Source organism: Ovis canadensis, chromosome 18 (assembly GCF_042477335.2).
Source record: "Ovis canadensis isolate MfBH-ARS-UI-01 breed Bighorn chromosome 18, ARS-UI_OviCan_v2, whole genome shotgun sequence".
Lineage (NCBI taxonomy): Eukaryota > Metazoa > Chordata > Mammalia > Artiodactyla > Bovidae > Ovis > Ovis canadensis.
The window spans coordinates 56625518-56648792 of NC_091262.1; the positions used below are offsets into that span (position 1 = coordinate 56625518).

At 39.9% G+C, this 23275-nt stretch overlaps 1 protein-coding gene across 3 annotated transcripts in view; it reads left to right on the top strand.

Moving 5' to 3' along the window:
• The window catches only part of AKAP6 (A-kinase anchoring protein 6), a 410046-nt gene that overhangs the window by 250871 nt on the left and 135900 nt on the right, over positions 1-23275 (top strand). For all 3 annotated transcript variants that reach the window (XM_069559473.1, XM_069559474.1, XM_069559475.1), the window contains one exon: positions 22177-22325. In XM_069559473.1, coding sequence (XP_069415574.1) covers positions 22177-22325 — 149 coding nt within the window. The remainder of the gene's footprint in view (positions 1-22176; positions 22326-23275) is intronic.

Below are 23275 nucleotides of genomic sequence, written 5' to 3' on the forward strand. Positions count from 1 at the left end.
GCTGTGGGGAAAACAGGGTCTTGCTCTCAGTCAGTTCAGTTCAGTTGCTCAGTCGTGTCCAACTCTTTGAGACCCCATGCATCTCAGTACGCCAGGCCTCCCTATCCATCACTGACTCCCAGAATTCACTCAAACTCATGTCCATTGAGTCAGTGATGCCATCCAGCCATCTCATCCTCTGTCGTCCCCTTTTCCCCCTGCCCCCAATCCCTCCCAGCATCAGAATCTTTTCCAATGAGTCAACTCTTTGCATGAGGTGGCCAAAGTACTGGAATTTCAGCTTTAGCATCATTCCTTCCAAAGAAATCCCGGGGCTGATCTCCTTCAGAATGGATTGGTTGGATGTCCTTGCAGTCCAAGGGACTCTCAACAGTCTTCTCCAACACTACAGTTCAAAAGCATCAATTCTTCAGCACCCAGCTTTCTTCACAATCCAACTCTCACATCCATACATGACCACTGGAAAAACCATAGCCTTCACTAGATGGACCTTAGTCGGCAAAGTAATGACTCTGCTTTTCAATATGCTATCTAGGTTGGTCTTGCTGTAGTAAGTCTTTAATCCAATTTTCTGCTGATGGGTAGGGCTGTATTCCTTCCCTGTAGTTTGGCCTGAGGCTGAACTATGTTAGGGGTAATGGTGGTAATGGTAACTTCCTCCGAAAGGACTTACACCAGCATGCCATGGCTCCCAGGTCTGCTGCAGCCAGAGCCCCTGCTGCAGCCAGAGCCCCTGTCTCCACAGCAGGCCAGTGCTGACCCCTGCCTCTGCAGGAGACATTCAAATCCTCAAAGGCAAGTCTGACTCAGTCTCTTGTGGAGGTCACTGCTCCATTTCCTGGGTCCTGGTGCATACAAGGTTTTGTTTGTGCCTCCCAAGCATCTCTGGAGGGTATGAGGTTTGATTCTAAACGCGATTGTGCCCCTCCTACTGTCTTGTTGGGTTTTTCCTTTGCCCTTGGATGCAGGTATCTTTTTTTGGTGGGATCCAACATTCTTCTGTCGACGGTTGTTTAGCAGCTAGTTGAGATTTTAGTGTTCTCGCAGGAGAAGATGAGTGCGCCTCCTTCTACTCTGCCATCTTGACTACTACTGCTGCTACTAAGTTGCTTTAGTCGTGTCCAATTCTGTGCAACCCCATAGACGGCAGCCCACCAGGCTCCCCCGTCCCTGGGATTCTGCAGGCAAGAACACTGGAGTGGGTTGCCATTTCCTTCTCCAATGCATGAAAGTGAAAAGTGAAAGTGAAGTTGCTCAGTCTCGTCTGACTCTTCATGACCGCATGGACTACAGCCTACCAGGCTCCTCCGTCCATGGGATTTTCCAGGCAAGAGTACTGGAGTGGGGTGCCATTGCCTCCTCCATCCATCTTGACTACCAGGGGGAAAATATATTAATAGAATAATGGCCATAAAAAATAATACTGGAACAGAATGTTAAAATTTGACTGCTTTGGACACAGCAATGTTAAATTCTTTTCATTAGTCTGTTGGCTTAGGAGATAGCAATAGTTCATTTTTTTTTCACTCTTGTTCAGTCACTCAGTTTTGTCTGATTCTTTGTGACCCCATGGACTGCAGCACACCAGGCTTCCCTGTCCTTCACTATCTCCCAAAGTTTGCGCAGACTTATGTCCACTGAATCGATGACTGTGGTCCTAAAACAAAGATCAGAAAAAAGAGTTAAGAAAAGTGAGGAAGAAGAAGGCCATAATTTTGTTTAATTTATGCCTTACTTAGAATAAGAGCATGCCTGATGGGTAGGAATCAAGCCTCCAAAGAGCAAAACATGTATTTATAAATTTTTTTAGTCTCTTTCAGATATAATAGCAATGAGCTAGTGAGCATTTTCAAGAACAACTAAAATACAAGCCCACCTTTATAAGCTCTAAGAAGCAGTGATCGTCAATCTTTATAGTAATCAAGATGATGTAAGTGGGTGGGAATTACTGTTGCAATGTTTTGTGCAAATATGTGTGTGCGCACGTGTGTGTGTACGTCAAATAACCCCAGTAACTCTTTTTAAAACTTGGTAACTTGTATAAGGTGAAAGAGGAGAGTGAAAAAGCTGGTTTAAAACTCAACATTCAGAAAATTAAGATCATGGCATCTGGTCCCATCACTTCATGGCAAATAGATGGGGAAAGAGTGAAAACACTTTATTATCTTGACTTTATTATCTTGAGCTCCAAAATCACTGTGGATAGTGACTGTAGCCATGAATTTAAAAGACACTTGCTCCTTGGGAGACAGGCTATGACAAACCTAGACAGCATATTAAAAAACAGAGACATCACTTTGCCGACAAAGATTCGTCTAGTCAAATCTATGGTTTTTCCAGTAGTCATGTATGGATACGAGAGTTGGACCATAAAGAAGGCTGAGCCTGTTTGGGTTTATATAACAGAATACCATAGACTGGGTGGTTTGTGAACTTCAGGCATTTATTTCTCAGTTTTGTAGGCTGGAAAGTCTGAGATCAAGGTTCTGGCAGATTCAGGGTCTGATGAGGGCCCTCTTCCTGCTTCACTGTGTCCTCACAGGTTAGAAGGGAGAAACAGCTCTCTGGGGTTTCTTTCATAACAACACTAATACCATTCATTAGGGCTCCACCCTCATGACCCAATCACCTACCAAAGGCCCAACCTCCTAATACCATCACATTGAAGGTAGGTTTCAACCTATGGATTGCGGGGAGGGGGGCACACAAACATTTGTTCTTGTTCAGTTGCTCAGTCATGTCCCACTCTTGACCCCATTGACTGCAGGATGCCAGGCTTCCCTATCCTTCACCATCTCCCATAGCTTGCTCAAATCATGTCGATTGAGTCGGTGATGCCATCCAATCATCTCGTCCTCTGTTGTTCCCTTCTCTTCCTGCCTTCAATCTTTCCCAGCATCAGTGTCTTTATAATGAGTCAGCTCTTCACAACAGGTGGCTAAAGTATTGGAGCTTCAGCTTCAGCAATCAGTCCTGAATATTCAGGGTTGATTTCCTTGGGATTGACTGGTTTGATCTCCTTACAGTCCAAGAGACACTCAAAAGTCTTCTCGAACACCACAGTTCAAAAGTGTCACTTCTTTTTTGTTACAAACATTGAGTCTGTAACAGATGTGTTTTGAGTTTTAGTTTTGGTTCTAGACTTCTCATTTTTGAGCATGTTACAACTGCAACCGAACAAAGAATTTTAAGTCAAGATTTTGTTTAAGTCTTCTCTTTGGGGTTTGTAACAGCCATTCTTCATACACACCATGCTGCTGCTGCTAAGTCACTTCAGTCGTGTCTGACTCTGGGCGATCCCATAGACGGCAGCCCACCAGGCTCCGCCATCCCTGGGATTCTCCAGGCAAGAACACTGGAGTGGGTTTTCCCTCTCCAATGCATGAAAGTGAACAGTCAAAGCGAAGTCACTTAGTCGTGTCCAACTCTTAGCGACCCCATGGACTGCAGCCTACCAGGCTCCTCCATCCGTGGGATTTTCATACATACTTGCTTTTACTCCTTGCTCTTCCACTTGCCCTTATTCTCCTCATCCTCAGCCCTTATTCTCCTCATCCTCAGCCCTTATTCTCCTCATCTCCAGCCCTCTCCTCACCCTTGTTGGGTGTTCTTTCCTCTTGACAAGGTAAGCTAACTTCTGAGGCTCTGGGTCTTTTCTGGCTGTGCAAATTAGAGCCCCAAAGGAAATCCAGCTTCATGTGATCTCCTCCTGCCTGATATCCAGACCCTGTGAGCACAGCCAGGATGAGCCTTAGATAGAGATGAGGGAGGTGGGCACTCAAGACTTAGAAGTCTTTGCAGACCCTCCTCACTGCTGCTGTGAAAAAAGGTTTCCATCCATTAGCCTTCCTTAAAATTATCTTGTAGATTAACGCATTTCAGTCTTTAATTGAAGAGTATTGAATTCATGAACTTAGAGATGGGTTGTTAATCTTAATGCCTATAAATATTTGGTATGAATTAGTACATCAGATATCTTTCTGATTCAGCAGCTAACAGGAATAAAGATGGGGATAGTGTGGACAAAGGTAGTGAGAGTTTTGTATAGAGGCTCTTACATATGACTTTAAGATTTACTCCAGTATTCTTAGGCAGCATTTTGGGTCCTTGCCTTTCTCATAGTAAGCACCCTCTGCTTTCATTAGAATTTTCTAACTAAAAACTATTATCTGCCTTTACCTTTTTATATGACTCTAGTAAATTGGTTAATAATCAATATATTGTAAAGCAAAATGTTTTCCCTAGAAAATTATTTTTATATTTCCTGCAAATATTTTTAAGTAAAATATCTGTTGTAAGTTTTTAAATGACTTCTGATTTTCTTTGTTTTCTTCATCTTCAAATATTTCTCATTTATTAGTGAATCATATCTCAGTATAATCTAGATAAAATGTATTTTCTCTCCTTTTAAATACTTTTATATTCTCATCTGTTTTTATGGCATGTTACTGCATGTCTCCAGAGGCACACAGCATTTTTATTTTCAAGTAAATTTATATTAGTTACAGTCTCCAGCTGTTTTAGATATAGGATCATTTCCTGTCGGTACTGTTTCCAGGACAATTCTTTTTTTCCCTCACAAAAATGAAAAATGTAATTTAACAAAGACATCCTATAATTGCCTTCATATCTAGCAAGGTATCTAGCAATCTAAATACTTATTTTATTTAAAACATCTGTCTACATAATATCTAGTGATTGTCCAGGGCTATATCATTCTTGGGAAAAGCAGCTGCTGCCATTTTTATTTAATTTATAAGGAACCACCAAAAATATCTCCTTATTATTGAATCTTCTGGCACTCTGTCATATGTGACTTTTTTTTTTTTAATGAGAATAGCTTACCTTTTTGGTATTTGCAATTAGCCTCTTTCAAATTAGGAAAGACCATTCTTTTAATAATCACTATGGAAACCCTGCAAAAATAGTAAGCTTTTGTTATATAGATCAAGGTATCATAGCAAAAATGGTGGCATGCTACTCTACTTACAACTAGACTTACATTGGAATTGCATTTTAATTGTTAAGTTTTTTTAGAGTTATTTGTCTGTAATGCATTCTCTTTTCATTTATAATGAAAGTATATTTTTTTTTATTGTGAACCCAATCTGTTGATTAGAGCAGTCAGTTGATATGTTCTTGTCATTCTTCAGAAAAATGTCTGAAAAAGATGGCAACATCTGTAAAAGCTGTTTGTCTTGGGGGTGATGCTGAATGTTGCTTATAAAGGAACCCATTTGTAGCTCTGTTTATAGTGCAAAATCCTTGGAGCCTAAGATAAAATGTTTAACTTTTAATAGATTGTATCAATTGAGGCTCACCTGAATGCCAAAACCAACAGACACCCTGGCTTACAATAGTGTGTCTAAATGAGAAAGTTTACTTTTTCCAGGGATGTAATCAAAATATTCCTCTTTGGAACAGTAAGAGTATGAAAGGGAAATGATTATGGTTCCCTACTGACATACTGTTTGATTGACAGGAAAAACCAACACGCACACCACCTGAGACATCTTGTTCAGGAACTTTCTGGAGGGTAGTAAATTGGTGTTGGCACAAACACAGAAAAATAAAATGACTTGATTCAGCACTTTTCAATTCTAAATCCCTAAACACTAAAGAAAGAAGTAAATATTCATCAAATGATCAAAATTTATATTGATTTTTATTCTACATTAGCAGCTCAAAGTCAAGACTCTTGACAGGGTGGATGTTGGTTTGAATGATTCTCTTTGAAATGAGGATACAGGCACTGAGCTGAGTGCTACTGTGCATTCCTGAACCATAGGCCCTGATTATTAGTACCCTAGGAGGCTACATTTTTAAAAGAACGTATAAAGGCACACTTGTTCAGTTCTGTTTTGATAGCTAAATTGTTATTATTAGTATGTAAAGTAATTCTTGTTGTTCCTGCTTCATTCCTTCCTTTCTATCACCATCTAAGAACAACTATTTTATAGAATTTCAAAGGAACTGGAGTGCACGTTGTAGTCATAGAGTTAATAGCAGCATTTGCCAGCATAATTGTACTTGGGAAGGAACTGCCAGTCCTGCAGGGCAAGAGAAGCTGAGACTGTATCTTGACATTATTCGTCTTTAATTTTTAGTTTCTGCCAGAAAGTACATAAGGACTTGTGGTAGAGGTATTTGGAAGTAGGGAATAAGAACATCACCGAAGAATATAAACACAAGACTTGACACCTGTGTCATTGTGCAGAGATTTGCTAAGGAAACAGTAATGGAGAAACATAGAAATTCTAATCATCCCCTCCAGTCCACACAGTGTAATCACGCTCCCTTCCCACCCTAGCTCGTGACATAAAATGCTGAATTTTTAATGACTTTAACTACTTCCATTACAAAGAAGAGGAGAGTAGTGGTAGATGAGGCTATCCACAAATGTGACTGTGTGATGTATTTGTTCTTTATGTTTAAGTGGAGGTGTTATCGTTGTTGTTTTTAATATAGGCATCTCTTCTCTCATTAACATGGAGGAAGATGACATTTTTCTTTACACACAACTGCAGAAGAAATAATGAAAATAGCATTCATGTTAATTTTTCTGCTTTGTTTAAATGCTTCCCATTTAACAAATACCATTAAGTATATAGCTTGAAAATTGGATTTCTTAAACATTTCACTGAATGGTCTTAATGGTTTGCCACTAGCACCAAGTCAGTAGACAGAAGGATGACCTTTTAAATATATAAATACAATATTTTTACTTAAATCAGTTATCTTCTGCAGTTGTCTTGACTTTCTTATCCATGAATAAGTATAAATAAACCTTGGGAACATAAGTCTAGCTTTTCTGGCGCCGCCAGTATGGTCAGAGAAATTTTATAGCATAATGTACAAAGATTAGTATATGTAATAATCTCATAGCTTAGTTGGTAAAGAATCCTCCTGCAATGCAGGGGACCCCAGTTAGATTCCTGTGTTGGGAAGATCTGCTGGAGAAGGAATAGGCTACCCACTGCAGTATTCTCGGGCTTCCTTTGTGGCTCAGCTGGTATAGAATCCGCTCACAATGTGGGAGACCTGGGTTTGATCTCTGGATTGGAAAGATCCCCTGGAGAAGGGAAAGGCTGGCTCCAGTATTCAGTCCATGGGATCACAGAGTTGGACATGACTGAGCGACTTTAACTCACTCACTTGCTGAGTATGATATTGAAATAGCTTTGAGCATCTTCCTAAATTTTGATATATATTTTATTTTTAATAAGAAATATTTAAATACTTTTAAAAGTTTTTTATCCATTGATAAAAAGAATATCCTAACCAACTCACTAATTGTTTCTTTGACAGTATTTTCAAAGTGTATTGGCCATATATCCTTGAACAAATATTTTAGCTCCTGTTATATGATATAATTTTCTGTAATTCTAGGTTATAGGTTCCCTAAGGACAAAAACCATGTCTGACCCAGATTTATATCTTATACAATGTCTTACACATAAAGAGACTCTCAAAATATATTTGTCAAATGAAGAAATGAAGACCTTTAGTCAACTTTATTCTAAAGAGATGCATTGCTCCATAGTCTGTAGTCTCTGCTCCAACTCTTAGGAGAAGGAGACTTTGGTGCTCTACTCAGTCCTATACACAGGACTCCTCCTTTGTATTGCCAAATAATGTTTGTACTTAACTAGAACATAGCTAATCGTGGATGTGTGATAAATGTCTTCTGAGAGTTCATTTTAGGATCCTGGGGAACAAAAAAACCACTATAGAGGTGACAACTCTCAATCCTGGAGTGAATATGAGGAATTCTGCCAAACAAAAGCATGGAGATTCTAATCAATCCTGAAAGTCCTTGTCAGAGTCTATGGGGGTTTAGGGACCTGAAGGTGTTTCCAGAAGAGTGAAGTGATTTGGGCCAGTTGCAAGAGATGGATTCTACAGGGAGTTTAGAGGGGAGATATATTTGTATAATGCATAAGGGGAAAAGGTGTGTGCTTAGAGACAGTGCATCAAAGGTAAAGAAAAAAGACTAGTAAAAGTAGGAAAATATTCCCAAATAACAAAATTATTGTCAGAAAATGTACAGTTCCCCTCCAAGTATTGATGGATCCCCATGGTCTTCCTGAGCTGATGTGGATTCTTCCAAATACAAACTATGACATTGCTGATGTCTCTTCCGAAAGCTCAAATGACTGTTGTTTTTTTTAATTTTAAATGGGAAATCAGGTTTTATTAAACTACAACACATTCTTACCCAGAAGACTTCAAACCTCATTTTGAAATGTATTGTGTAGCTTACTCCATGATGACAATAGCTGAAATTTTCATTCTATAAGTGTGAGACCATTGTGGTTAGCTTTTAATATAATATGTGACATATAAGATCACTCTATTAGCTGAATAAAATATTACCAAATGATTCAAAATAAAGAAGGTTTTCTTCTTCCTTTTCTCTAGATGAAAGTAAACAAGTTATCAGTTCAGTTCAGTTCAGTCACTCAGTCGTGTCCGACTCTATGCGACCACATGAATCGCAGCACGCCAGGCCTCCCTGTCCATCACCAACTCCCAGAGTTCACTCAGACTCGTGTCCATCGAGTCAGTGATGCCATCTAGCCATCTCATCCTCTGTCGTCCCCTTCTCCTCCTGCCCCCAATCCCTCCCAGCATCAGAGTCTTTTCCAATGAGTCAACTCTTCGCATGAGGTGTCCAAAGTACTGGAGTTTCAGCTTTAGCATCATTCCTTCCAAAGAAATCCCAGGGCTCATCTCCTTCAGAATGGATTGGTTGGATCTCCTTTCAGTCCAGGACTCTCAAGAGTCTTCTCCAACACCACAGTTCAAAAGCATCAATTCTTCGGCACTCAGCCTTCTTCACAGTCCAACTCTCACATCCATACATGACCACTGGAAAAACCATAGCCCTGACTAGAGGGACCTTTGTTGGCAAAGTAATGTCTCTGCTTTTGAATATGCTCTCTAGGTTGGTCATAACTTTCCTTCCAAGGAGCAAGCATCTTTTAATTTCATGGCTGCAGTCAACATCTGCAGTGATTTTGGAGCAAAAAATAAAAATAAAAATCTGACACTGTTTCCACTGTTTCCCCATCTATTTCACATGAAGTGATGGGACCGGATGCCATGATCTTCATTTTCTGAATGTTGAGCTTTACGCCAACTTTTTCACTTCTTCATTCACTTTCATCAAGAGACTTTTTAGTTCCTCTTCACTTTCTGCCATAAGAGTGGTGTCATCTGCCATCTCCATAGAGGTTATTGATATTTCTCCCGGCAATCTTGATTCCAGCTTGTGTTTCTTCCAGCCCAGCGTTTCTCATGATGTACTCTGCATAGAAGTCAAATAAGCAGGGTGACAATATACCGCCTTGACGTACTCCTTTTCCCATTTGGAACCAGTCTGTTGTTCCATGTCCAGTTCTAACTGTTGCTTCCTGACCTGCATATAGGTTTCTCAAGAGGCAGGTCAGGTGGTCTGGTATTCCCATCTCTTTCAGAATTTTCCACAGTTGATTGTGATCCACACAGTCAAAGGCTTTGGCATAGTCAATAAAGCAGAAATAGATGTTTTTCTGGAACTCTCTTGCTTTTTCGATGATCCAGCGGATGTTGGCAATGTGATCTCTGGTTCCTCTGCCTTTTCTAAAACCAGCTTGAACATCTGGAAGTTCATGGTTCACATATTGCTGAAGCCTGGCTTGGAGAATTTGGAATATTACTTTACTAGTGTGTGAGATGAGTGCAATTGTGCAGTAGTTTGAGCATTCTTTGGCATTGCCTTTCTTTGGGATTGGAATGAAAACTGACCTTTTCCAGTCCTGTGGCCACTGCTGAGTTTTCCAAATTTGCTGGCATATTGAATGTAGCACTTTCACAGCATCATCTTTCAGGATTTGAAATAGCTCCACTGGAATGCCATCACTTCCACTAGCTTTGTTCGTAGTGATGCTTTCTAAGGCCCACTTGACTTCACATTCCAAGATGTCTGGCTCTAGATGAGTGATCACACCATCGTGATTATCCAGGTCGTGAAGATCTTTTTTGTACAGTTCTTGTGTGTATTCTTGCTACCTCTTCTTCATATCTTCTGCTTCTGTTAGGTCCATACCATTCCTGTCCTTTATTGAGCCCATCTTTGCATGAAATGTTCTCTTGGTATCTCTAATTTTCTTGAAGAGATCTCTAGTCTTTCCCATTCTGTTGTTTTCCTCTATTTCTTTGCATTGATCGCTGAGGAAGGCTTTCTTATTTCTATATTTCAATAATTTTTGGTCAAAGTAAAAAGATGTCTCCTTTTTAAGAGAGAATAAAGCCAACTATTTTCAAAATTAAACTGAGGCTACAACCTTAAATCTGTCTTATTTCCTTGTACATTTTAAACCATTTAAAATTTTCAAACTCTGTAAAATGTATTCAGCTAATTTATATAGATTGCCTATCACATACCATGTGCTGTGCTGGGTACTGGGGAGATGGCGATGAATACATAGATAAAAGCAATGAATACATGGATAAAATATAGCAATGGGTACATAAATAAAAGCTCCTGTCCACTCACAGCTTCCAGTCCACAATTGGAAGATAGACAGTATAAAATAAGTTACCTATTTTAGCTACACAAGGTAAAAATATATGAAGGACAGTGAGGATTGCTGGGTGGAGGGGCGGGGGTGGGGGGTGGGGGGCGGGAGTCAGTTGAAGTATTAAGTAGAAGATCAAAATAGACCTGAATAAGAAGATGACATTTTAGCAAAGACTTAAGGGAGGTTAGGGATGGAGCTGTCATGCAAACAAGATCCAAATGCCCCTAGAGCCCTGGAGCAAGCCCACTGGCCCTGCTGGAGCAGGTCAGGATAGGTTGTTAAGACTGAGAACTCAGCTGTGGCATGTGGACCAAAGCCTAGTTGTAGTACATTCAAGAGAAAATAGGAGAGGAATTGGACATAGTGAGTATAGATAATGTGGATAAAAGTGATTTTGCTGTAATGAAGAACAGAGAAATGGGGCTTAAGCCAAGAATAGATTGGTATCAATTGATGTCAAGAGATTATTTTTCCTTTTTATTTATTTATTTTGTATGGTTGTGCTCAGTCTCTCTGTCACGTCGGACTCTTTGCGACCCCATGGACTGTAGCCTGCCAGGCTCCTCTGTTCCTGGAATTTCCCAGGCAAGATTACGGAAAGTCAGTTGTCATTTCCTCCTCTGGGGGATATTCTAGACCCAGGGAACTTGTGTCTCTTTTTTCTCCTGCATTGGCAGGCAGAATCTTTACCACTGCACCACCTGAGAAGCCCTTTATTTATTTCACCGTGGGAGAAACACAGCATTTGGCGAGGGGGGGCGCGGAAATGTGTTAATGAGAATAATATAGTGGAGAGGAAGAAACTTGAGGAAGAGAAGGGTGATTTGCTGCTGGGGCGATAATCTTCGCATAGATAAGAGGGGGGTCTTTGTGTCTATGGAGGGGATTGGTTTGGGCTAGAAACATGGACATTTTCCACAGAAACAGGAGAGAAAGCAGAGGATGCAGAATCAGACGCAAGTGGCTGGGTGGATGTGGGGGGAAGCTATGAAGTGAGCGGGCAGACCTGCAATGGCATGAGTTAAGAAAGAGTAAAACTAATTTTCCAACATTCTCAGGATACTTAACCCAACAGAGGGTCCTGGGATATGCAGTGACAATGAAATAATTGATATTTCTTAACTAAATCAGTGCCTTTTAGGGCAAGGATAAGGCATGTATCTGTATGTGATTATAAAAGTAAGTGTGGGTTTAATCCTTCAAGATTGTTAGAATAACTGAAATTTACCCCCCTCACCACCAAATTTACAATGGGCTAAATAACTATTTTGTTGTTAGACACATCATCAGAAGGAAGTATGTTGTTGCTGCTGCTGTTGTTGTTCAGTTGCCAAGTCTTGTCTGACTCTTTGTGACCCCATGGACTGCAGCATGCCAGGCCTCCCTGTCCCTCACCATCTCCCAGAGTTTGCCCAAGTTCATGTCCATTGACTTGGTGATGCCATCCAACCATCTCATCCTCTGTTGCCCTCTTATCTTTCTGCCTTCAATCATTCCCAGCATGAGAGTCATTTCCAATGAGTTGGTTCTTCACATCAGGTGGCCAAATATTAGAGCTTCAGCTTCAGCATCAGTCCTTCCAATGAGTATTCAGGGTTGATTTCCTTTGGGATTGGCTGGTTTTATCTCCTTGCTGTCCAAGGGACTCTCAAGAGTGTTCTCCAGCACCACAATTCAAAAGCATAAATTCTTCAGCACTTAGCCTTCTTTATGGTCCAGCTCGCACATCCGTACATTACTGGAAAAACCATAGGCTTGTTTATATGGACCTTTGTTGGCAAGGTGATGTCTTTGTTTTTTAATACACTGTCTAGGTTTGTTATAGCTTTCCTGCAAGAAGTAATCATCTTCTAATTTCATGACTGCAGTCATCATCCACAGTGATTTTAAAGCCCCCAAAGAGGAAATCTATCACTGTTTCCATTTTTCCCCCATTTATTCACCAAAAAAGTGATGGGACCAGATGCCATGATCTTAGTTTTTTTTAATATTGACTTTTAAGTCAGCTTTTTCACTCTCCTCTTTCCCCCTCATCAAGAGGGAAGTATATGGTTGATTAACTATTTGGGCTCAGGAGAATATCACTGAATTTGAATCACCACATACCAAGCCAAATTTAAATAGAATATTTTAGAACACTGTCTTGTATTCTGACTAAATTATTAATTTGTAGTCTAAATTTGAAGAGGAGTGTCTCTAATTATTTAGGCTATTCATGCTAAGTCACTTTAATCATATCCAACTGTTCATGACCCCATGGAGTATAGCCACCAGGCTTCTCTGTCCATGGGATTCTCTAGGTAAGAATATTGGAGTGGGTTGCTATTTCCTTCTCCAGGGCATCTTTCCAACACAGGGCTCAAACCTGTCTCAATGAAGACATTTAAAATTCCGTATGAATAGAGGAAATTCTAAAGATTTAATTGAAGTATCTGTTGTAAATCAAGGATCTTCCCTGGTGGCTCAGTTGGTAAAGACTCTGCCTGCAATGCAGGAGACCCGAGTTAATATACCTGAGTCAGGAAGATCCCCTGGAGAAGGAAATGGCAACCCACTCCAGTAATCTTGCCTGGGAAATCCCATGGACAGAGGAGAATTGTGGGCTACAGTCCATAGGGTCACAAAGAGTCGAACATGACTTAACAACTAAATCTGCCTATATTGTAAATTGTGCATGCTAAGTTGCTTCAGTTGTGTCCAACTATTTGAAACCATATGGACTGTAGCCCCACCAGGCTCCTCTGTTCTTGGGATTCTCCAGGCAAGAATACTGGAGTGGGTTGCCATTTCCTTCTCCAGGGGATCTTCCTGACCCAAGGATTGAACCCGAGTTGCATATGTCTCCCGCATTGGTAGGCAGGTTCTTTACCACTAGCGCCACCTGAGAAATAAAAGGGGAAAACATACTAACAATGATAAGTAGCAAAGCAGTTGTATTAAACCTCTGATAAGAAGGCAGTGATTCTAACTTTTATTATGTATATTAGCATACTTCAGTTCAGTTCAGTTCAGTTGCTCAGTTGTGTCCAACTCTTTGCGACTCCATGAACCACAGCACGCCAGGCCTCCCTGTCCATCACCAACTCCCGGAGTTTACCCAAACTCATGTCCATTGAGTCAGTGATGCCATCCAACCATCTCATCGTCTGTTGTCCCCTTCTCCTCCTGCCTTCAACCTTTCCCAACATCAAGGTCTTTTCCAATGAGTCAGCTCTTCACATCAGGTGGCCAAAATATTGGAGTTTCAGCTTCAACAACAGTCCTTCCAATGAACACCCAGGACTGATTTCCTTTAGGATGGACTGGTTGAATCTTCTTGCAGTCCAAGGAACTCTCAGGAGTCTTCTCCAACAACACAGTTCAAAGCATCAATTCTTTGGTGCTCATCTTTCTTTATAGTCCAACTCTCACATCCATACATGACCACTGGAAAAACCATAGCCTTGACTAGATGGACCTTTGTAGACAAAGTAATGTCTCTGCTTTTTAATATGCTGTCTAGGTTAGTCATAACTTTCCTTCCAAGGAGTAAACGTCTTTTAATTTCATGGCTGCAGTCACCATCTGCAGTGATTTTGGAGCCCCCAAAAATAAAGTCAGCCACTGTTTCTCCTGTTTCCCCATCTATTTGCCCTGAAGTGATGGGACTGGATGCCATGATCTTAGTTAGTCTACTAGGGTGGCAATAAAAAATACACAGACTGGGTGGCTAAAGCAATGGAAATTTCTTTCTTACAGTTCTGGAGGCTGGAAGTCCCAGATCAAGTAGTTGACAGGTTTGGTTTCAGGAGGCCTCTCCCTTTGCTTATGGATGGCCAACTGCCTTGTCACTGCATCCTCACATGGCCTTTTCTCTGTGGGACCACTCTTCATCTTTTTATAAAGACACCAGTCCTATTGGAGTAGGGCCACACCCTTGTGATCTATTTAACCTTAATTATCTTTTTAAAGACCCTGTCTCCAATTACAGTCACATTTAGGTTTAAGGCTTCTACATACAATTTGAAGAGGACACATTATGTGAAATAAACCAATAACATTATGTTAAAAGTTTACTAGAGAGAAATGAGTTAACAGAATCTCTTAGGTAGGCATTCTGTCTGTTGGATTGCTGGACTTCTGTCCTCTTGGAAACTGTTGACTCTCTTCTCAATGCAATGTTAGGAGGTAGGAACTTTATGAGCGTATCTGGACTAACCCATCTCATGACAGAAGAAGGGAGATGGAAGTAGATTAAGGCCATCACAGAAACAGTGACATCTTCTTGGCAGGTCATTGGATACGTAAGATTCCCTGAGGTGACATTCTCCATAGCCTATCCCCTTCTACTTTAGCCTCTTTGTCTAAATGCCCCCAAAGCTGCAGCCACCATTTTCTGAACATGCCACATCCTTTTCTAAGTCTGGGCCTCTGAACAAATGAAGAATTCTACCTGTAAAGATATCCATCTGCTTCTTTACCCGACAAAGATATACCCCTACTCCCAGATCTAGCTCAACTGTTACCTCTACCTGGCTTTTACTGCCCATTTCTAACCTTCACACAATGTTTTATTTCCCATCCTCCCCCACCATCATTTTACTCAGTACGCTTATCTACTTGTTGCCATGGCTCTTTCCTCCACTGTACTACAATCCCTTGAGAAAAGGGACAATGTTTTGTTCTTCTTTATACCCATAGTTCTTGGTGTAGTTCTTGACACATGATAAAGGCTTAGTGACTATATGAGTGATAAATTATTTACTGAGCCCCTATCATGTTCAAGATACTGCCTAGGTGCTGGGAATACATAATGGCCAAGCAGACAGAGAAACACCATCCCTGTATGGAGCTTAGAGTCTGGAGACAGAGATAGAGAAAATATAAGCCAGCAAATCTAAGAATTCTGAATTGAGATATGTGCTGTAAAGGAAATCAACACTGTTCTGCAATGGAGAAAAACAGAGTGGATCTACTTTCGATAAGGTGGACAGAGAAGCCTCCCTGAGAAGTAACATGTCAGCTGAGAGGTAAAGAATGAGAAGTTGTTAGCAAGAGAATGTTCTAGAGAAAGGGAACAGTATATGCAAAGGTCCTTAGAGAGGAAAGAGCTATTTAAAGAACTGGAAGAAGGAAAGCATAACAAGGGGCATAGTGATCAAGAAAGAGAGAAGTAGGGAATGAGGTGTAAGGTAGGCAGGAAGCAAATCTAATGAGCTATGTTCTAAGTTTGTGCTTTAGATCTAAATGCAGTATGAAACTAACTTATGCTTTATAGGGACCATTCTGACACTGTAATGGAAGAGATGGGAGAGGCAGGAATGGGCAAGGGCAGATACACATTAGAAGATAACTGCTATACTACAGGGGAGAGTTGATAGAGGCTTGGACCAGGCTGGCAGCAATGCAGACTGGGAAGACAGACTGGAGAGACATTTTGAAAGAAGAATCAACAGAATTTAGGGAGTAACTGGTTGTAGGAAATGACAAAGAGGAATCATGGATGATTCTCAGGTTTCTGACCTAAGCAACAGATGGTGCCATTTATTTAAAGGGAGGATACTAAGAACAGAAAGTTTGGAGGCATGCAGTAAGAATGAGAATGGAGAGTGTTTTCAACAGCTATGCCTAAAGTAAATTCAGTTAGCAGTGGTTGATTGTATATATAATATGGCCCTCAGAGGAGAGAATAGGGAGCCGTTACTACATAGGTAGCATTGAAAAGAGTTTAAATAAAGAGGTCCAGAATTAAGCCCTGAAACAACAAGAACCAGTGATCCCAGATGTGAATCAAAAAGATCAATGAACTATCTATAAAATGGATTTGCGGCTGGTGGAGAGGGAGGGAGAGCATTTGAGAATCCATCACTTTAGGTCAGCTGAGGTCTTATGCAGGCCTCGATTAGGATAAGAGCTGATCCTTTTTCTCTTCTCATCATACACAATCTCCCATGGCATTCTCATTTCATCTCCTAGTGTCAGCCTTTGCCTCTGGGTTTATATTTCAGTCCTAATATTTCCACTTGCTTGCTGAACATTTCATTTTGGGAATCATGCTGCTGCTGCTGCTAAGTTGCTTCAGTCGTGTCTGACTCTGTGTGACCCCATAGATGGTACCTCAAAGCAGAAGACTGTGTTTTAGCTCGTTTGTTCCCTTTATCTATGCTGCTCATTTTATATTCCCATTGATGACACTGGCCAGGAAGTGAGAGGTAGATCTGTCAGTGAGTCTGTTCCTTCTTGTTCCTTTTCATTTTTCTTAATGAATAAGTTATCAAATCTTGTTAATTACTCATCAGTAGTATTATTTAATATACTATAGTCTGTGTTTCTATTTGTAAAATATAGTCACTTTTAAAGTATCTACAATTGTCATTGTTATTCAGTCACTCAGTCATGTCCAACTCTGCGACCGAATGGACTGCAGCACGCCAGGCTTCCTTGTTCTTCAGTATCTCCTGGAGTTGGCTCAAACTCATGTCCATTGAATGGATAAGGCCATCCAGCCATCTCATTCTCTGTTGCCTCCTTCTCCTGCCCTCAATCTTTCCCAACATCAGGGTCTTTTCCAATGAGTTGGCTCTTCCCATCAGGTGGCCAAAATGTTCAAGCTTCAGCATCAGTCCTTTCAGTGAATATTCAGGGTTGATTTCCTTTAAGATTGACTGTTTTTTTTCTCCTTGCTGTCCCAAGTACTCTCAAGAGTCTTCTCCAGCACCACAGTTTGAAAGCATCATCACCTTCTTTATGGTCCTAATCTCGCATCCGTACATGACTGCTGGAAAAAGCATAGCTCTGACAAGACGGACTTCTGTTGGCAATGTCTCTACTTTTTAACTACTACTACTTCAACTACTACTTTTTAGCTCTCTAGGTTTGTCCTGGCTTTTCTTCCAAGGAGTAAGCATCTTTTAATTTCATGGCTGCAGTCACTATCTGCAGTGATTTTGGTGCCCAAGAAAAGAAAGTCTGTCACTGTCTCCACTGTTTCCCCATCTATTTACCATAAAGGGATAGGACTGGGTGCCATGATCCTAGTTTTTTGAATGTTGAGTTTTACACCAGCTTTTTTACTCTCCTCTTTGACCTTCATCAAGAGGCTATTTAGTTCCTCTTCACTTTCTGCCATAAGAGTGGTGTCCTCTGTGTATCTAAGGTTATTGGTATTTCTCCCAGAAATCTGGATTCCAGCTTGTGCTTCATCCAGCCCAGCATTTCGTGTGATGTACTCTGCATATAAGTTAAATAAGCAGGGTGAGACTATACAACCTTGATGTACTCCTTTCCCAATTTTAAGCCAGTTCATTGTTTCATGTCCGGTTCTATATTACTTCAATAAATGAAATTATTTCAATCAAAGATTCAGTGTGACTATTTTTTTAAGAACTATAATTTCTCCAGATCTTTCTCCTAAAAATTTATCTGTAGAGTAAAATACAGTATGAGAAAAAATTAAGGCAGTTCGCAGATAGATTTAGACTGGCACAGTCATTCAACCTTAGCCGAAGAAACAACTTTGGTTCTATTTTTATCATCACATTTTGAAATGAATCACTGAAAACAGAGATAGAAATACAGATGGATAGGAAAAGCTGGGCCATCTATTTTGTCTCTTTTTTAGCACAGGGAAGTTTCCTATGTCAAATGCCTGTGAGATATTGTGCAATAAAAGCCTTAGATCACAGCATTTCAATCATTTTTGTAAGGTGACTAATTGTTTCTCCAGTTGCTCTCAGCATTGTTCTCTGAATTCCTTTCCAGGAATCCATGTCACACAAGAGGTGTTACCCTTGTGCACAGAAATGGCCAAGGATCTCAAAGGGCTGAGCTTCAATTATTTTTCCATGGTAGTGATGAGTCTATATGAAGTTGGCCGCCCTCTTTACATTGCTTTTTGTAACCAGTGGCACACATTTGTGAGATCTTTACCAAAAACAAGCAGTGGTCTAGTTTGCAACCTTCAGTTCAGTTCAGTCGCTCACTTGTTTCCGACTCTTTGTGACCCCATGAATCACAGCACACCAGGCCTCCCTGTCCATCACCAACTCCTGGAGTTCACTCAGACTCACATCCATCGAGTCAGTGATGCCATCCAGCCATCTCATCCTCTGTTGTCCCCTTCTCCTGCCCCCAATTCCTCCCACCATCAGAGTCTTTTCCAATGAGCCAACTCTTCACGTGAGGTGGCCAAAGTACTGGAGTTTCAGCTTTAGCATCATTCCTTCCAAAGAAATCCCAGGGCCGATCTCCTTGCAGTCCAAGGGACTCTCAAGAGTCTTCTCCAACACCACAGTTCAAAAGCATCAATTCTTTGGCACTCAGCCTTCTTCACAGTCCAACTCTCACATCCATACATGACTACTGGAGAAACCATAGCCTTGACTAGAAGGACCTTAGTCAGCAAAGTAATGTCTCTGCTTTTGAATATACTATCTAGGTTGGTCATAACTTTTCTTCCAAGGAGTAAGCGTCTTTTAATTTCATGGCAGCAATCACCATCTGCAGTGATTTTGGAGCCACCAAAAATAAAGTCTGACACTGTTTCCCCATCTATTTCCCATGAAGTGATGGGACCGGATGCCATGGTCTTCGTTTTCTGAATGTTGAGCTTTAAGCCAACTTTTTCACTCACCTCTTTCATTTTTATTAAGAGGCTTTTCCATTCCTCTTCACTTTCTGCCATAAGGATGGTGTCATCTGCATATCTGAGGTTATTGATATTTCTCCCGGCAATCTTGATTCCAGCTTGTGTTTCTTCCAGCCCAGCGTTTCTCATGATGTACTCTGCATAGAAGTTAAATAAGCAGGGTGACAGTATACAGCTTTGACGCACTCCTTCTCCTATTGAAACCAATCTGTTGTTCCATGTCCAGTTCTAACTGTTGCTTCCTGGCCTGCATACAGATTTCTCAAGAGGCAGGTCAGGTGGTCTGGTATTCCCATCTCTTTCAGAATTGTCCACAGTTTATTGTGATCCACACAGTCAAAGGCTTTGGCATAGTCAATAAAGCAGACATCGATGTTTTTCTGGAACTCTCTTGCTTTTTCGATGATCCAGCGGATGTTGGCAATGTGATCTCTGGTTCCTCTGCCTTTTCTAAAACCAGCTTGAACATCAGGAAGTTCATGGTTCACGTATTGCTGAAGTCTGGCTTGAAGAATTTTGAGCATTACTTTACTAGCATGTGAGATGAGTGCAATTGTATGGTAGTTTCAGCATTCTTGGTTAGAAACTAACAGGGACCTCTAAGGATCAGACATGCCACTTTGGCATCTAATGGTGCAGATTCATTATTTTAATGGGATTTCCAAAAGAATAATTTGTGTGGGGTGTTTCTTCATTATTCCCATAGTGTTGAGAAGGGGGAGAATGGGGATAGCATTTGGAAAGACTTTTGTTTTTAAGTTCTCTTTTAAAAATTATTTTATCACTACTTTTTATTGAAGTATAGTTGAGTTACAGTGTTGTGCCAATTTCTGCAGTACAGCAAAGTGACTCGGTTATTTACTTATATGCATTCTTTTTAAATATTCTTTTCCATTATGGTTTATCACAGGATATTGAATACAGGTCTCTGTGCTAAACACTAAGACCTTGTTGTTTATCCATCTTACATGTAATATTTTGCATCTGCCAACCCCAAACTCCTAGTCCATCCCTCTCCTCCCCCCTCCTCCTTGGCCACCACAAGTCTGTTATATGTGTCTATGAATCTGCCTCTGTTTTGTAGGGAGGTTCATTTGTTCATATTTTAGTGATATCATATGGTATTTGTCTTTTACTTTATAACTTTACTTAGTATGATAATCTCAGGTTGTATTAAGTTATTTGACTACTGTTCAGTATCTCTCAATGATCTCATATTTAGTTGCTTGGGAATATTGTATACTTTATTGAAAGATATAGAACCAATACATTTCTATTGTCTAATGTTCTTTTCTCATCATCGACTCTCTATATTCAGTTTCATTTTCTTCCCCCCAACCATTAAAGAATATTCTTAGGTCTCTAGGTATTTCTTCAAATTCTGTGATACCTGCAAACCTCTGACTTGGCACTCTTCTGTGTTGTCATTAATATGCTCCATGCCTTCTCTTTCTCCATCTATTAATAAATAGGCTAACACTAGATTTAGTATTTCCTTTGTGCTTTCCACCAGCCACACTCTTTCTTCCCAAACTGAAAATACTCCATGTAACATTATCCTTAGTTTATAGCATTTGACGTAATTCTTAATCCTTATGCAAGTCAATTAGTTTGGACGAAAAAAGGTTACATGAACGAATACATAGATTGCCGAAACTTCAGTTACATGAATATAGTCATTTTAGTATTTTTAAAGTTTTTCCTCAATATCTAGAGCATTCATAATTAGCTCCCATGGAAAAGAACAAAATACAAATTCTAGAATGATTTGAGATCTTCCATTTCATAAGCTACCCATTTCCTTTACAGAGTCCTGATTCGCCCTTTTAAGCAACTGGTATTTTATGACACTCTTCTTTTTTTTTTTTTTTCCCACGATTGTGTCTATAAAACCAGAGAGTGTGCAAGAGGCCTTGGTTGGCCATGGACATGAAGGGTAGAAGGTCATCTCTGACTCCGCTTTTCCTACATGTTGTGGAAATCTGGCAACTACCCAGCAACTGACTCAGACTTGGTCTTTCTGTAGGAGAATATATAATTAAATAATAAAGAAGTAGAAATTTTAAGGCTGTTGAGAAATGTTAACGGGCATGTGGGATTTAGTGAAGCACACAAAAAGACCTTAAGAGCTCCTTTGGTCCACAGTGTACATGTACTCAGCACTGGCCTTTTTCCTTCACCACAGGCAAGCATGCCACTGGGAAGACTTCATTCCCTGTTTTATCTGGTGTTCTGGGGAACTCTAAAGCCACAGGGATCACAACAGCTGCAATAAATAAAGCATCTCTTCAATACATTTCCTTGCCAAATATTATTCAGCATTCTTTTGGCCTTGGTTTGATAGAAAACAGCATGGTGAACTTACTACCTCTCCTTTTAGTACAGTGAGCCCCAAGTATCTATGAAAAATTTAACAATTCAAGCCTGCATGTAAGCAAAATCACTGTTCTTTCTATTTTAAAATTATTAAGACAAAATACAGAGAACCAAAAAAAAGTAATGTAGGAAGTCTTATCCCTATTGAAGAGGTATTGAATTAGTACTAGGCTTTTTTATTCTCCTCAGGGTGAAGATAATAAGAAGCATCCAGAGTATGCGTCCATGCAAACGTATGGGTTGGAAGGGGACTCTTTAAAAAAAAATAAATTTTACATATGTGGCAGTATGAGGAAGAATATTATTAAGGAATTTCACAGAATTTTTATATAAAGTCTCATGATACAGTATTATGATCTCAGGGATATATTGTGATATTTACTGAGTCTTCTGAGAGTTCATTTATTCAGGTTATATTTTAAGGAGGAACTTATAAGATTCAGATCTAAAATATAATTCTGTAATATGCCCAGCTGATCCCATTAAATCCAAGCTGAAAAGGAGCTGTATAATGATGTGAACAATTCCCATTCTCTGTGTTGTTACACCTCACTTGAAATGCATTCCTTCCAGATTAAAACAGCCATTCTTCTTTGTTTCTCTCTCCAGGCTGAGGTTCAACTATGCTACCTGGAAGCACAAAGAGATGCTGTTGAGCAGATGTCCCTCAAGCTGTACAGCGAGCAGTATACCAGCAGCAGCAAACGGAAAGAAGAGTTTGCTGATATGTCAAAAGTTCATTCAGGAGGAGGCAATGGGTAGGGAACTATTCTTTTTGTTGTTTTATTCTCATTAATCTCTACTTTTTTCAATGATGTTCCTCTGGTCGGTGTTAGGCGGGCATTTCCTCCCAAGCTAGCAAGAGAAGTGCAATAGACAAGGTATTTATGTTCTTTTCCATTCATGCCAGAATTGAAGACTATGGATTTTATCAGTCTGTCATCTCACCCAGGACTTCCTAACTTTGGTATTATTTGTTCGAAACAGTCTTGTGATTTTCTGAGCATTTCTGTCACTACATTGTGCCTATAATTTTCTCAGTGTATTTCCCTCTCTTTAAAACTCATAGTTTAAAGTCTATCTAAGCAAATTTTAAACACCAGAACCTCAATGGAAACTGGTAGAACATAATTTTTTGAAAATATAGATATTTAATAATTGTTTAGGGACTATGGACTAACTGGTTAGCATCACATGAAGTCAAATGGAATGGTGGACTAGAGCTTATTGTCTGTGTTACATGAAACAACCCAGCAACTTCAATGACCTACCAAAAGTTTCATTCAGCCTGAGATCTATGGCTGTGTTTATATTATACTAACTACCCATGCTACTGAATAGTTAAGTTATGCATTCAAATATTTCCAAATTACTTCAAAATTATGCAAACATTCTCACTGTGTGTGTATGTGTGTGTGTGTATATATATATATATGATACATATATGAGATTTATAAAGTACTATTATTTTAAAAATTCTTTTCTGGTTCAATTTTAATATTTAGTAGGTGATTATTAAAGACTAAAAGAGTATAATGAAATTTAATCATTTCATAATTTTAATGACTTGATAATAATTATACTCATTAAAATGGAAAAAGTAACCTATTTTGCTTTTATGCTTGAGCCAGACGAGAAGGGAGAGAAACTGTTCCCCCAAGTTCCATAACATGTTAACAGCATAGTATAAACCTATGGGGAGTGACTC